The sequence below is a fragment of the Equus asinus genome, chromosome 23 (assembly GCF_041296235.1).
Source record: "Equus asinus isolate D_3611 breed Donkey chromosome 23, EquAss-T2T_v2, whole genome shotgun sequence".
NCBI classification, from domain to species: domain Eukaryota; kingdom Metazoa; phylum Chordata; class Mammalia; order Perissodactyla; family Equidae; genus Equus; species Equus asinus.
The window spans coordinates 40,561,817-40,578,727 of NC_091812.1; the positions used below are offsets into that span (position 1 = coordinate 40,561,817).

A 16,911-nucleotide genomic window follows, 5' to 3' on the forward strand; every position below is an offset into this window, starting at 1 on the left:
GCTCCTGAAGGGAGCTGGGTGGCGAGGTGATCTTTGGGAGGTTTTTTCTTTTGTATGCCCCCTCCCTGAGGCGGGGAGAATACGAATATTTTCTGCTGTGCATTAATATATCTCCATGCAGATTATTTTCTCCTTTAGATTGTTAAGTTCCTAAAGGGTGGCAGGGTTTGGTTTTGATGTACCTCTTTTCTTTACATGTACGCGTGTACTTTGTGATATAGACGCTTATTTAAACCTTGAAAGAACGATGATCACATCTTTATCTGTAGCTCTGATGTGTTTTAACCTCTTTTTTAAAAAATTTTTTCCTTTTTCTCCCCAAAGCCCCCCAGTACATAGTTGTATATTCTCGTTGTGAGTGCCTCTGGTTGTGCCATGTGGGATACTGCCTCAGCGTGGCCTGATGAGCGGTGCCATGTCCACGCCCAGGATCCAAACTGGCGAAACCCTGGGCCGCTGAAGCGGAGTGCACGAACTTTACCACTGGGCCATGGGGCCGGCCCCTGTTTTAACCTCTTATTATCCCATTGCATGTTCCCCCTTTTATCTACCCTACCCCTCACTTCAGCAAACTCCTACACCTTCTAATAAGTCTTAACTCTGCCCCTTTCTGGGAAAGTCATTTCCGAGTAACTCAGGGGGAGTCAAGTTTTGTATTGAAGTTTGTTTGGCTTCTGGAGCGTGAGCTTGGATGGTGAGGATAAACCTTACCCATTTCTGTGTCTCTAGTACTTTAGCCTGGTGCCTGGCGGTTTTGCTGAATGGATGATTTGAAATGATTATAGGAAAGCATGTGATGACAAGTGGAAGCACACCTGAGTAAACTGTGCTGGGGAAGTGGAACATTGTTCTCTATTCCGCCTAGACTAGGCCTTCATACAGGTGTGTATGAGACAGTCTGTTTCAGAACTGGTACATAGGAACCCCACTTTTGGTAAACTTGCCGAGTTAGAAAATTCATTCTTACTAGAAAGGATTTTGAGGAGGTGGCAATATAATTAAGTCCGTGATTCAATGCCGGGAGTAGGAGACAGTTTTTTTCAGCAGTCCAGGGAGAGATGAGGGAGTCTCGCTGATAGTGTGGTAGAAGGAATGGTAACTAAGTAAAAGAGTTCCAGCTGGGGAGCTTACGTGCTATTTGGGAGAAATGACCACCACCTTTAGCCATATAATAATCCCTTGCTGATGACCGCATCACCTTCTCTGCAGAGACTGTCCCAGCCATCATGGAGGAGGCGGAGGTGGAGAGTCCTCTCAACCCCAGCTGTAAGATCATGACCTTCAGACCCTCCATGGAGGAGTTCCGGGAGTTCAACAAATACCTCGCGTATATGGAGTCTAAAGGAGCCCATCGAGCGGGTCTTGCAAAGGTGATTATCCTCAGATGCTTTAAACCAAAAATGATTACTTGGCCTTTCACTCAAGCTCTTAGTTTTCAGGATGTGGGAAATTGTTTCTTCCAAAGGAAGATATTTGCAAAATCTTTGCTCTTGTTAATCCATGTGGAACGTTTGATTTCTTCAAAGAATAATTATCTTATTTTTCTTTTAACTATTTGTACTAGGTTATGTTTTAGGGCTTCTTTTTAAAACCGTGAGTGGTTCCTGGAAACCAGAGAGATCCATGGACGGGTTTCAGAGGTGTGAGAGTATTCATAGCTTTCATCACTTTCTCATAGAGGACAGTTATTAACCTGAAGCTTAACTACTCCTCCTCTCCCCGCTTCCTTCCATCTCTCCTTCCCTCCCTCCCTCCTTCTCTTCTTTCTTTCTTTTTTTTTTTTAAAGATTTTATTTTTTCCTTTTTCTCCCCAAAGCCCCCCAGTACATAGTTGTGTATTCCTCTAGTTGTGGCATGTGGGATGCTGCCTCAGCGTGGTCTGATGAGCAGTGCCATGTCCGCGCCAGGATTCGAACCGACGAAACACTGGGCCGCCTGCAGCGGAGCGCGCGAACTTAACCACTCGGCCACGGGGCCAGCCCTCTTTTTTTTTTTTTAATATAACAGGTTTTTTGAGATATAATTTACACACCATATGATTCACTCATTTAAGTAGGCAATTCAGTGGTTTTTTCCTATATTCACAGAGTTGTGCAACCGTCTCCGATATCTAATTCCAGAACATTTTTATCACCGCAAAAAGAATCTGTACCCATTAATAGTCATTCTCTATTCTGTTCTCTCCCGTCAGCCGTAGGCAACTAGGAATCCATTTTCTTTCTCTATAGATTTGCCTGTTCTGTTTTCTTTTCAGTTACTTGTTCACCAAGTGTGGAGAGTGCATGCTACATGCGAGGCACTATACCACATGTGGGGGAAGGTGAGGGGACAGAGCAGACAACGTTCCTGCCCACATAGAGCTTATATTCCAGTGGTAGCATCTTAGGGTGTTGAGATAAGGACTTTTAAGCAGAGACCCAGAGGATATAAAGAAACCAACCTTTTCCAGATGTGGAGGCTGAAAGAATAGCAAGTCCAGAGGCCTAGAGGCTGACCTGAGCTTCATGTGTCAGAGGACCAGGAAGGTGATCTGTGGAGCTGGGGCTCAGTGAGCAAGGGAAGTGGGTGTAAGTGAGGCAAGAGCCCTGGAAGGGGCCAGATCATATCGGGCTTGTCTGGCCACAGTAAGGCATTGGGGGTTTTAAGTGTGGTGGGAGGCGCTGACAGGCTTAGACAGAGGAGAGGAGGACATGGTGGCTGTTGGTTTATTCCTTATTTTTGTGACGTTATTTTGAAAAGATCACAGTGGCTCCCGCATGAAGAATGAATTTGTTGGGGAGGCAGAGCAGAAGCAGGGGGTCCTGTCAGGGGTTGTTGTGATATGTTCAGAGTCGTGGGGCTGATCACTCCAGCAGTGAGTACAGCGTTGCCTGTTTGCACCCATACCCAAAGTTAGAGCTTTGTAAGAGAGATTGTCTGTGCAATTCATCCTTCAACCTGAGATGGATTATGTGTCCATTTCTTACTGGAAGTCTGTTTCAATTTAAAAGTTTCCCTTAGGAGAATATATTTTATTGCACTTAACTTCATTTTACTCTTGTTCTGAGTGTTAAGTTTATAATCTGGGTTTCTGTGGACTTGTCACCACATAAATTCCTGAGCCCTGGCAGAGACTTCTTGACTGTGGCTGGGTCTTGGGCTCTCCTTGGAATCCCTGTCTCCATGGGAAGGGTCTATAGCACTGAGAGCAGAGAGGAGCTGAGGAGAGAGCTTCCAAAACTGCAGAGGTCGGTGTTAGTCCTGCTGCATCTGCCTACTGCTGCGCTAACCCAGTTTGCGGACTGTTCTGGTGTCTGTCCCCTGAGGGCTGTCATGTGTTATGTATGGTCCAAGCCCCTCCTAGAAAAGGTTTAAAATTTGGGAAAATTAAGTTTAGTGAAAGTTTATTAGTGGTGAGTGAAAGCCAGAAAAGGAAGACAGGGGCTGGTCCCATGGCTGAGTGGTTAAGTTCTTGCGCTCCGCTTCAGGGGCCCGGGTTTCACTGGTTCAGATTCTGGGTGCAGACATGGCACCTCTCCTCAGGCCACACTGAGGTGGCATCCCACATAGCACAACTAGAAGGACCTACAACTAGGATATACAATTAAGTACTCGGAGGCTTTGGGGAGAAGGAAAAAAAAAAAGTGGAAGATTGGCAACAGATGTTAGCTCAGGGCCACTCAAAAAAAAAAAAATAAGAAAAGGAAGATCAAGACACAGCAAAGAGAAAGTAAAAGCTTTTAATAAATTTCTCAGATGAGCTATCCTTGGTTTAACCACTTTATTAGGTTAGATCTTATAAATATCCCATTCTTGGAACTTCAACACTTCCGGGATTATTTTGGAGGAGAAAAATCATTCCTTAGTTGAAGAGAATGATATCATTGCAGAATCATTTGACAAACACAGTTTTGTTCATAAATTCACAGTGAGTTAGCAAGGACTTGCGCTTTATTAGGGTCTGGGGGAGTTGGGGCTGTCTGTCTGTCCCCTTCTCTGGGCTCTGAATGCAGCCCTTTGTCCTGTTGTTCTCCCCCTTTTGTTTCTTGAAAACATATATCTCCCTGCGTCCCACTGAGATTAGGGAGTGTGCTGTGGTGGGTGGCACGTTGAGTAACCTTAGAAGAGGAGGCGGCAGCTCCCCTCACAAGGGAGTTGCAGGCACAGAGTCCACCTGTGCCGCCGGGGGCATTGTGTGACAACAGGAAGTTAATGAGGACCACAATTAGTTTCTGAAGGTTGAACAAAGCACACCTGAGTTCAGACTTTTTTTTGTGAGACTTATTGACCAAATTGGAGATATTCATGTATTCAATCTTATAATAATTTCCTTTTGCTTATATTAGGAATGGAGTGAACTGTTTGTTTCTAGTCATTTTTACCATCTTTTACGTCAAGTCACATAGACTCAGTTTCACCTACTTTCTTCCTTTTTCTGGAAGTTGCAACAATAATAAATGTATAAAACTGCACCAAATGAAGTCAAATTGTGAAAATCAAAACTGTATTAATGTTGCTACTTTACTTTGAGGGCCAGCCCTGGGGAACAGAGCCACCCATGGGATGATTTATTAATGCACAACTTAATGAATTGGTCTTGATTTATGATTTGAAGAAAATGATTGAATAGTTCCAACAGAAGTGACTTTGGCCTCAGATTACAGTCTATCTTCGTTTTTCTTTTATCAGCACTTTTTAGGTTTATGCTTTAGATTTTTATTTCCAGAGTGAGCCGTTTCACACCCCAGCTTTCTGTCTACAAAGTTGATGATCTGGTTTGGGAAAGTGAAAAGGACAGCCTCCTTAAATGTAAAACTTGTTTTTATGGAGAAAGATTATAAGGAACCTTTATTATATATGAAATGAGTGAAATTCTTCCACTGAAGTAATCTGGACGGAAACTGTCCTGAGCCATAGGTTATGCACACTGCATGTTTCCTGAATGGCCTGGAAAGTACAGATAGCGATCCATGTCCTCAAGGTGAGGAGTGATTGTAAGAAGCACTCCTCTTTCTCCTCCTGCTCCTTCCTCTACTACGTAGGTGGTAGTAATAGTAATACTTACTTCAAGATAAGTCGTGCAAATGCAGATTTTAATCGGAAATTTTCCACTAGGTATAGGGCGAGGAAATGGTGATATAAAAAATATATTTGTATTTTGATATAATCAGGTAAACTTTAGTAGGATTGGATTTCCTTCATTTAGATTCACTAAATGTAAAGGTTTAACTTTGGAATCTTTTAAAGTCTTAAGCATGTGCTTACATTTCCTATGTAAGAACGTCAGATGTGTTGAGATTTAAAATCATAGTCCCAAAATAAGACTTTTGTTATTTGCCTGAACGTACATATTTTTTAAGTTCTGACTGAACACATTAGTCAAAAGTAAGTGAACAAATGCACTGAATAGTGACAAAGGTAATATTTAAATTTTTGTAAATTTACTGTATTCCTTGCTTCTCTAACTTTCGAAAAGAAAAATTACTACAAAAGTTTTTTTTTGGGGGGGTAAGCAACTGCTTTGTTTTTCACAAGAGAGAAGAATATTTAACTCTGAACATAATATTAATTTTGACTGTAGATATATTTATTTCTAAACAGGAGCCTGAATAAATCCATGTTTTATTATTTTGAATTGCTCTGACTTATTTCTGATGAAGAAAAAGTTAGTATTTATAACACTTAAATACAAACCCCTCCTCTTTCAATGTTTTTTTTTTTTGCTTGGCTTTCTGTTTTTGTTTATTTATTTTATTGAGTTCATCATAGTTTACATCATTGTGAAATTTCAGTTGTACACTACTTCTTGTTTGTCACCACGTAAGTGCTCCCCTTCACCCCCTGTGCCCACCCCCAACCCCCTGGTAACTACTGAACTGTTTTCTTTGTCCATGTGTTTGTTTATATTCCACATATGAGTGAAATCATCTGCTGTTTGTCTTTCTGAGTCTGGCTTATTCCACTTAGTATATTTCCCTCCAGGTCCATCCATGTTGTTGCAAATATGATGATTTTGTCTTTTCTTATGGCTGAGCGGTATTCCATTGTATATATATACCACATTTTCTTTACCCAATCATCAGTCGATGGGCACTTGGATTGTTTCCATGTCTTGGCTATTGTGCATAGTGCTGCGATGAGCGTAGGAGCACATATGTTACTTCGGATTGTTGATTTCGAGTTGTTTGGGTAGATACCCAGTAGTGGAATAGCTGGGGCATATGGTATTTCTATTTTTAGTTTTTTGAGGAATCTCCGTACTGTTTTCCATGGTGGCTGTACCAGTTTGCATTCCCACCAGCAGTGTATGAGGGTTCTCTTTTCTCCACACCCTCTCCAACATTTGTTATTTTTAGTCTTAGTGATTATAGCCATTTTTACAGGCGTAAGGTGGTATCTTAGTGTAGTTTTGATTTGCATCTCCCTGATGATTAGTGATGTTGAACATCTTTTCATGTGTTTATTGGCCATCTGTATATCTTCTTTGGAAAAATGTCTGTTCATATCCTCTGCCCATTTTTTGATTGGACTGTTTTTCTGTTGTTCAGTGGTGTGAGTTCCTTATATATTATGAAGATTAACCCCATGTCGGATATATGATTTGCAAATATTTTCTCCCAATTGGTCGGTTGTCTTTTGGTTTTGATCCTAGTTTCTTTTGCCTTGCAGAAGTTCTTTAGTCTGATAAACTCCCACTTGTTTATTTTTTCTTTTGTTTCCTTTGTCTGAGAAGACATGGTATTCAAAAAGATTCTTTTAAGTTTGATGTCAAAGTGTGTCCTACCTATATTATCTTCCAGGAGTTTTATGGTTTCAGGACTTATCTTCAAGTCTTTGATCCATTCTGAGTTTATTTTTGTGCATGGTGTGAGATAATGGTCTGCTTTCATTCTTTCGCATGTTGCAGTCCAGTTTTCCCAACACCATTTACTGAAGAAACTATCTTTTCTCCATTGTATGTTCTTGGTACCTTTGTCGAAGATTAGCTGTCTGTAGATGTGCGATTTTATTTCTGGGCTTTCTGTTTTGTTCCATTGATCTGTGTGCCTATTTTTGTACCAGTACCTTGCTATTTTGATCACTATGGCTTGGTAGTACATTTTGAAGTCAGGGATTGTGGTGCCTCCAGCTTTGTGTTTTTTCCTCAGGATTCCTTTAGCAATTTGGGTCTTTGGTTGCCCCATGTGAATTTTAGGATTTTGTTCTATTTCCATGAAGAATGTCATTGGAATCTGATTGGGAGTGTATTGATTTGTAGATTACTTTGGGTAGTATGGACATTTTAACTATGTTTATTCTTCCAATCCATGTGCATGGAATCTCTTTCCATCTCTTTATGTCATCATATATCTCTTTCAATAATGTCTTATAGTTTTCATTGTATAAGTCCTTCACCTCCTTGGTTAAATTTATTCCTAGATACTTTATTCTTTTTGTTGTGATTGTAAATGGAATTATATTTTTGAGTTCTCTTTCTGTAAGTTCGTTATTAGAGTGTAGAAAATGCAACTGTTTTTTGTAAGTTGATTTTGTACCTTGCACTTTACTGTAGTTGTTAATTCTTTTGTTTTTTTCAGAGATTTTACTTTTCCTTTTTCTCCCAAAGCCCCTTGCTACACAGTTGTGTATTTCTAGTTGTGGGTCCTTCTAGTTGTGGCATGTGGGACTCTGCCTCAGCATGGCTTAGATGAGCGGTGCCACGTCCGTGCCCAGGATTTGAACTGGTGAAACCCTGGGCTGCCGAAGCAGAGCACACGAACTTAACCACTCCGCCACAGGGCCGGCCCCTGTTAATTACTTCTAATAGTTTTCTGATGGATTCTTTAGGGTTTTCTATATATAATATCATGTCATCTGCAAAGAGTGAGAGTTTCACGTCTTCATTCCCTATTTGAATTCCTTGTATTCCTTTCTCTTGCCTAATTGCTTTGGCCAAAACCTCCAGTACTATGTTGAATAAGAGTGGTGATAGTGGGCATCCTTGTCTTGTTCCTGTTCTCAGAGGGATGGCTTTCAGTTTTTCCCCATTCAGTATGATGATGGCTGTGGGTTTGTCATAGATGGCCTTTATTGTGTTGAGATGCTTTCCTTCTATACCCATTTTATTGAGAGGTTTTATCATAAATGGCTTTTGGATCTTGCCAGTGCTTTCTCTGCATCTGTTGAGATGATCATGTGGTTTTTATTCCTCATTTTGTTAATGTGGTGTATCACACTGAGTGATTTGCAGATATTGAACCATCCCTGTGTCCCTAGAATAAATCCCACTTGATCATGATGTATGATCTTTTTGATGTGTTGCTGTATTCAGGTTGCCAATATTTTGTTTAGGACTTTTGCATCTGTGTTCATCAGTGATATTGGCCTGTAGTTTTCCTTTTTTATGTTGTCCTTGTCAGGCTTTGGTATCTGAGTGATGTTGGCTTCGTAGAATGTGTTAGGAAGTGTTCCATCTTCCCTGATTTTTTGGAATAGCTTGAGAAGGAGATAGGTATTAAATCCTCTCTGAAAGTTTGGTCGAATTCTCCAGGGAAGCTGTCTGGTCCAGGCTTTTATTTTTTGGGATGCTTTTGATTACTGTTTCAATCTCCTTACTTGTGATTGATCTATTCAGATTATGTATTTCTTCTTGATTCAGCTTTGGGATGTTATAAGAGTCTAAGAATTTAGCCATTTCTTCTAGATTATCCATTTTGTTGGCATATAGCTTTTCATAGTGTTCTCCTATAATCCATTATATTTCTGTGGTATCTGTTGTTATTTTTCCTCTTTCATTTCTAATTTTATTTACCTGAGCGTTCTCTCTTTTTTTCTGTAGGTCTGGCTCGGGGCTTGTCAATTTTGTTTATCTTCTCGATGAACCAGCTCTTTGTTTCATTGATCCCTTCCTACTGCCTTTTTTCTTTCAATAGCATTTATTTCTGCTCTGATTTTTATTATTTCTCTCCTTCTGCTGACTTTGGGCTTTGTTTGTTATTCTTTTTCTAATTCAGTTAGGTGTAGTTTGAGATTGCTTATTGGAATTTTTTTTGTTTGTTAAGATGAGCCTGTATCACGATGAATTTCCCTCTGACTATGGCTTTTGCTGCGTCCCATATGAGTTGGTATGGTATGTTTTCATTTTCATTTGTCTCCAGATATTTTTTGATTTCTCCTTTAATTTCTTCAGTGATCCATTGCTTGTTCAATAGCATGTTGTTTAGTCTCCACATCTTTGTCCCTTTCTCAGCTTTTTTCTTGTAATTAAGTTCTAGCTTCACAGCATTGTGGTTGGAAAAGTTGCTTGTTATTATTTCAAGCTTAAATTTATTGAGACTTGCCTTTTTTCCCAACATATGTTCTATCCTTGAGAATGTTCTGTGCACACTTGAGAAGAATGTGCATTCTGCTGTTTTTGGATGGAGTGTCCAACTGGTCTAGCTTTTCATTTAATTTCACTGTTTCCTTGTTTAATGATCTATCCATTGATGTGAGTGGAGTGTTGAGGTCCCCTACTATTATTGTGTTATTATTGTCTTCTTTTAGGTTTGTTAATAGTTGCTTTATGTTGGGTGCATAGATATTTATAAGGGTTATTTCTTCTTGATGGAATGTCCCTTTGATCACTATATACTGTCCCTCTTTGTCTCTCTTTACCTGTCTTATCTTGAAGTCTACTTTGTGTGATATAAGTATTGCGATACCTGCTTTCTTTTGTTTGCCATTAGCTTGGAGTATCATCTTCCATCCTATCACTCTGAGGCTGTGTTTGTTGTTGGAGCTAAGATATGTTTCCTGGAGGCAGCATATTGTTGGGTTTTGTTCTTTAATCCATCTTGCCACTCTGTGTCTTTTTATTGGAGAATTCAGTCCATTTACGTTTAGGGTGATTATCGATATATGAGGGCTTAATACTGCCATTTTATCACTTGTTTTCCCGTTCTCCTCCATTTCCTTTGTTTCTCGTCCCATGTGTTTCGGTCTACCAATTGAGTTATGTAGTTTTTTATGTTGTGTTTCTTTGTTTTCTCCTTATTTATTACTCGTGTCTTTGTTCTGCTTTTTTGTTTAGTGGTTACCATGAGGTTTGTAGTCAAAATCTCGTGTATAAGATAGTCCATTTTCTGATGGCCTCTTATTTCCTTAGACTGAACCAATTCAGTCCCTTTCCTCTTCCCCTCCTAAGTTGTTTTTCTCACATCTTATTCCATCTTGTGTTGTGAGTTTGTGATTAAAATGACAAGATTGTGTTTGTTGTTGGTATTTTCCTTCCCTGTATCTTTAATGCTATTCTTGAGTATTTGCTAACCTATTCTGATATATAGCTACAATTTTCTCATTTTGTCTACCTGTTTATCTCTTTACTTCGTGCTTTGTCCCCCTTTTTTTTTTCCAGGTATGAGTTCCTTCTTGAAAATTTCTTGTAGGGTGGGGTCTCATGGCTATGATCTCCCTTATCTTTTGTCTATCTGGGAAAGTTTTTATTTCTCCATCGTATCTGTAGGATATTTTCACTGGATAGAGCATTCTTGTCTGAAAGTTTTTGTCCTTCAGAGATTTCCATATGCCATTCCAGTGTCTGCCAGCCTGTAGGTTTTCTGCAGAGAAATCCACTGAAAGCCTGATAGGTGTTCTTTTGTAGGTTATTTTCTTCTGCCGTGCTGCCCTTATTATTTTTTTCTTGTCATTTGCTTTTGCCAGTTTCAGTACTGTATGCCTTGCAGTGGGACTTTTTACATTGACATATTTAGGAGATCTGGTAGCCTGTTCCACACAGATTTCCATCTCCTCTAGGTTTGGGAAGTTCTCTGCTGTTATTTCTTTCAACAAGCTTTCTGCTCCATTCTCCTTCTCTTCTCCCTCTGGAATACCTGTAATTCTTATGTTGCATTTCCTAATTGAGTTGGATATTTCTTGGAGACTTTCTTCATTTCTTTTTCGTCTTAGTTCTCTCTGCTCTTCCATCTGGAGCATTTAAACATGTCTATCCTTGATTATGCTGATTAGCTTTTCTAGGATGTCTGCTCGAGTGTTCAGAGAATCCATGTTTTGTTTTATCTTTTCCATTGTGTCTTTCATCTCCAGTATTTCTGATTGATTCTCCTTTATAGTTTCAAGCTCTTTTCTGAAGTAGCTACTGAACTTGTTGAATTGTTTCTCTACATTCTCTTTTAACTCATTGAGTTTTTTGATGATAGGCATTTTGTATTCTCTGTCATTTAGATTACATATTTCTGTGTCCTCAGGACTGATTTCTGGGTACTTGTCATTTTATCTCTGCTCTGGAGATTTAGTATAATTTTTGATACTGCCATAGGGTGTGGGTTTGTTTTTGTGCATCGCAGTATTATTTGGTCGCAGTTACTGCCTGTCGCCACTGGGTGGAGGTCAAGAGCCACGTAATCTGAGCCCTCTGTGTTCTGCCGAGATCCCAGGCACTGGAGGCAGTGCTTGGCAGGTGAGGGGGAGGAGAGCTTTCTTCGGTGTGCTCTTGGGGTTTTTTCTCTCTGCCCTTGCTATCTGCTCTCAGGGGGTGTTGGCTTGATAAGGTCACCACGTTAGTCTTCCCCTAGGCTTCAAGCCCTTGGAGATCTTTGATGTTCCTGTGAATGAACATCCCCTTCCCCGTTCCTTCCCTCTTGGAGGCAGTCCTTGGTCCTGGATCCCAGTCTTTTAGAGGGGGAAGTGAAGTTTTCTCTTACCCTGTTCCAGCTCCTCCCAAGGGGGCTCCAGCCTCTCCGCCCTCCATCATATGGCTGCATGAGTCTGTCAAATGTCTTTTGTGTTGTGTTTGGATGTCCTATGTTGAAATATGAATGTCTTTTTCTTTGTATGGTGGGTGGGAGAGATTACTGGGAAACCTCACTCCGCCATGGTGCTGATGTCACTCCTTTAAATATGTTTTCAAGACAATGTAGTATGTTTATCCATCCATTTGATGATTGTCATATTCTTTTAAAGTATCAAGTGTTGTTTCCAATAGCATATAGCATGGTTGTCTGTATTCGCTCTCTCTCTTTTTTTTTGCTCAGGAAGATTCACCCTGACCTAACATCTATTGCTAATCCTCCTCTCTTTTTTATGTGAGCTGCCACCACAGCATGGGTACTGATGAATGGTGTAGGTCCACTCGTGGGAACCAAACCTGGGCCACCAAAGTGGAGTATGCTGAACTTAACCACTAGGCCACAGGAGCTGGCTGGTGTATTCTCATTTTAAACTAATATACCTTGGAGGAAATAAAATGTATGGTATCCCCATATTGCTGAGGAAAATTAGCGTTAGACTTGATATCTTGTGTTTAATTTTTTTTTTGGAGTTGATACTGTCCTTTCTCAGTAGTGTAACATTGACCAAGTTACTCAACTCCTGACCCCAGGTTTCCTTATCTGGTGAAACTTGATCCAAACCTTTCACAGAAGCCAGTTGCAGGTACATTGTAGATCTAAATGGGAAAGACACACCCTTAAAGCTCTTCGAATATAAAATAGAATGTCTTCATGCCCTAGGGTAGGAAAAAATATTTTTAAACAGAAGATCAAAGCAGTACCTGTAAAGGCAAAAGTAAACATGTTGGATTACATTATAATTAAGAACTTATATTTATCAAAAGATACCCTTAAGAAGATTGGAGGGTAAGTTCTAGGGTAAAAGAAGATATTTGGTATATATACACACATGTACATATAGATATTTGCAAATATACACATACACACACACACATCCAAGAATGACAAGAATTTGTAGAGTCCCTATACATTAATAAGAAAAGACCCACAATGCAGTAGTAAAATGTGCAAAAGACTTCAACAAGCACTTTATAAAAGAGCATATCCATTGGATCAGTGAATTTATGAAAAGACTTTTTTACTTATCAGGAAAATGCAAATAAAATCCACACTTGGGTACCATTACATATCTACCAGGAAGACTAAAATTTAGATGAGCAACACTGTAAATGAGGATGTGGAGCAACAGGAGCTCTCATACAACGATGGCGGGAATATGAATGGATCCAACCACTTTGACAAAAGTTTGATAATAACTGTTAAATTTGATCTACACATATCCTATGTCCCAGTAATTTCACTGTTAGGAATGTCTGTGTATGTGTGTGTGTTGTAGAGAACTGTGTGCACGTATGTGGCAGAAGATCAGTATGACAATATTAATAGCACTGTCATTTACAATAGCCAATAACTGGAAAAAAACCAAGTCACCACTATTGGTCACCAGTTTATGAGTAAGTATTTACATCAAGTAGTACTGAGCAGGAATGAAAAGAAATGAACTTCAGCTACATAGCTTATCATATTTGAATCTCACAAAAATATTGAGTGAAGTATAAAATATAAACCTTAAAGAATATATGTATATACGGATGATTATATTTCTATACAGTTCAAAAACTGATGTTAGAGATGCATACCTGGGCATAAAACTATAAAGTCCAGAAAGGGAACAAATACCATAAATGCTGTGACAGTGGCTGCCTTTTAGGCAAGAGGAGAGTGTGTTTGGAAAAGGGCTTTTGTAGGGCCTGTGAGGTGTCATCAGTATCCTTACACCTGAGCAGTGGGTACTCTGGTACTTGCTTTATGATAATTCACAAAGCTGTATAATATAAATATAGTATGCATTTTCTCTATGTGTGCTATCTGTATTTTGCAATTAATTTTTTTAAAAGTTTGTCTTAAAATTTTAATAAAGTAGATAAATTCTAGCTATAAATCATGACTTAATTCATAACTTTGTTCCTTCTAATTTTTAATCATATGGATATGACTTTGTGGTCTTAGTGTTTACTTATTTTTTCATTGTCAGTAATTAAATATTTAAATACTATGGGAAAACAGTGATGTGCTGAGCCACCTCATACAGGCACAGAAAAATTGATAGCCCACTCCTCTTTCTTAGTCCATGTTCAGTGACATCACGTTGGTAAGCTCAGATTGGCCATGGTGGGAGTAGTTATACCATGGAAATAGACAAAAGCTACAAGTCAAGGTTTCTCCCGCCTTCCCAGAAAGCTGGTTGTTAAACATTTACTAGCACATCACTCTTTTATTTGCCATATTGTGTGAGAGGTACTTAAAGAAAATAATGTTGACTACACAAATATTTACTTATTTTTCTCATATTAATGTGAACGGTATTTGATCTTCAGTAAGTTATTTTACTTCTGTTTCTCTCACTTTTAAAGGTAAAATTAAAGGTAACATTTAAAATTGAGAGGTTAACAGTATCAAGTAAAAAATAAGTTAACACAAATACAGTATTTGTATTACAGTATTTGGTATACTGAGTACTTAATAAATTTTTCTGTTAAAATATTTGTATCAATAAGGTGAATATTTGAGGGAAGGCAAGCATTTCCCTTAATGCAAATCTTTATGGTTCTTTTACACGTTTGTTGTAGAAATGCTGATAAATTCTTCACTTGTACTCTGTTGGAATATGAAAGCTAAATAACTACCTGGACTATTTTCAAGATAATATTTTATTTTGTTATTTTATTCTAGGTGATTCCTCCTAAGGAGTGGAAGCCGAGGCAGTGCTATGATGACATTGATAATTTGCTTATTCCAGCACCAATTCAGCAGATGGTCACAGGGCAGTCAGGACTGTTCACTCAATACAACATCCAGAAGAAAGCCATGACAGTGAAGGAGTTCAGGCAACTGGCCAACAGTGGCAAGTGAGTGGATGCAGTTTGCTGTTTTTCTCTCAAAGATGTACGTCAGCTTGGTCAGAAACCAAGTAGAGGAGGAGCTTGTGATGAAAAACTGGAGTCTCCTGCAACAATCTCTTTTGGTCCTCATTTAACTTTCTGTTCTTGAAGTGGTTGCCTACTTACATTTAGTTTACTGCTAAGGAAATTGTTTCTCATTTTATTTTATCATCTCATTCATAATATCTGTAAATGCTTTTTTTCTATCCTTTAGTTACCTTGAGTTTTTTTATTGTACTCATGATTCATCTTTGTTATGCAAATTTTCTTCTTTGCATACCAATGTCTGAGTCTTAAATGATAAATTATATATATTAAAAGATGAGTAATTAACAAAAATTCCTTGAAAGACTTGAGGGGTCACTATTTTATTGTGTTAGTTACCTATTGCTGTGTAACAAATGACCCCGAACATTAGTAGCTTAAACCAACAAACATTTAGTGTCTCAGTTTCTGAGGGTCGGGAATCCGGGAGTGACTTAGCTGGGAGGTTGTGGCTCGGGGCCTCTCATGAGGTTGCAGTCCAGATGTTGGCTGTGTCACCTGGCTGTGCATCTGATTAAGTCCTTTGGATGAATTTAGTTGATAACTTTTTTAAAAAAATGTATATTTGATATAGTAAGCACTTGACAGTACTTAGAGAATCTTAATTCTGTATGTGAAGTTCCTATTATGGAGCATTCTGGCTGTTCCAAAGGAGTTGAAAATTTTATATTTAGTTCGAGTTCCTTCATTTGAATTTTTTCGGTAGGCGTTAGTAGAGCCTCGTTTCAGGTCTCATTGACTGAGATTGGGAAACTTTCGTCATAGACTGGACTGGTTTGCTTTCAGACTCTTGAGGAACTCTTGGATAATAGTGCAGTGCATTGGAACAAGATTGCAGAAGCAATTTTACCCAACTTTGTACAGGTATAAACTGATCACTGTATTCTGTTATCCATCTTGTAGTATCTATTTCCAGCGTCATTCTTAAAGTGTTAATTAAATAGGTTAGTTCATTTAGTGGAACCTCTACTTAGCTACTTTGATATTTCAAGAGACAATTTGTACTTGAAAGTTATCAGGTTATACTTATCAGACAGTGTTTGTTTATATTAATCATAACATAATATGATATGATAATATCATATGTATGATGATAATAATCGTAACTACCATAGGAGAAGTACAAAGTGCCATGGAGTTTCAAAGGAAGATGAGACCTCTGTGGTTGTTAATCAGGACTGGAGTACTTTCATTTTGTAGGTGCTGTTGAGATGGATTTCGAAGGATGGTCACAAATGTTTTTACTGGTTACAGAAGCAATACGTGTTTATTTAAAAGTTCAAACATTACAGAAATGCATAATTTTAATTACCAAAGACAATCGTTGTTAATATACATAGTAATTCAAAATATTGATGAGAGCAGGTGCTCGAAGTCCTTTGTCTTCTTGTCATAGAGAAACTTTGTCATCTCTAGTCCCTTTGATTATCCTGGGATGGTATCAATTTTCTATTTAGAGGGAATTTATTTTACCAAGCAATTATTTCGTTCATATCTCTGTTCAATTTTTGCTCTGGTGCCTTAGTTGTGGGTTTACTCTTCCTGAAGATAGCCATTCAGGTGATGTTGTCTGTTTTGTGTATCACTGTATATACCCAGTGCTTGGTACAGTATGTGGGATATGGTTGGTGCAATTTATTTCAATGTCTGTTGATTGAATGAATAGTGTCATGAAAGCTAAAATATACTTGAAGTGGTGTAAATTATTAGACAGACTGTAAAGATTTACTTACTAAGAGAAAGTACATTTCTTGATATTCTGAAGTTTAAAAATGAGTTTTAAAAATAGTTGGCTCTCAGGGCTGGCCTGGTGGCGCAGCGGTTAAGTTTGCATGTTCTACTTTGGCGGCTCGGGATTCGCTGATTCGGATCCCAGGTGCGGACATGGCACCACTTGGCAAGCCGTGCTGTGGCAGTGCATCTCACATATAAAGTAGAGGAAGATGGGCATGGATGTTAGCTCAGGGCCAGTCTTCCTCTGCAAAATGAGGAAGATTGGCAGCAGGGCTAATCCTCCTCCTCCTCAAAAAAAAAAAAGTTGGCTCTTTTTTTAGTTGTGAAATATGACTATTATGGGAAATTATCTGAAAGGTTATTTCCACATTAAATTTTATTTCTTTCAATGTTAATTTATCTTTTGAGTTGAATTAATTTCACTATAATTGTTACAATGTTAA

At 38.7% G+C, this 16,911-nt stretch overlaps 1 protein-coding gene across 1 annotated transcript in view; it reads left to right on the forward strand.

The window, feature by feature from the left end:
* Nucleotides 1-16,911, forward strand: part of KDM4C (lysine demethylase 4C) — a 389,700-nt gene that overhangs the window by 34,510 nt on the left and 338,279 nt on the right. Inside the window, exons 2-3 of the mRNA XM_070496076.1 lie at nt 1,210-1,370; nt 14,481-14,656. Coding sequence (XP_070352177.1) covers nt 1,227-1,370; nt 14,481-14,656 — 320 coding nt within the window. The 5' untranslated portion in view covers nt 1,210-1,226. The remainder of the gene's footprint in view (nt 1-1,209; nt 1,371-14,480; nt 14,657-16,911) is intronic.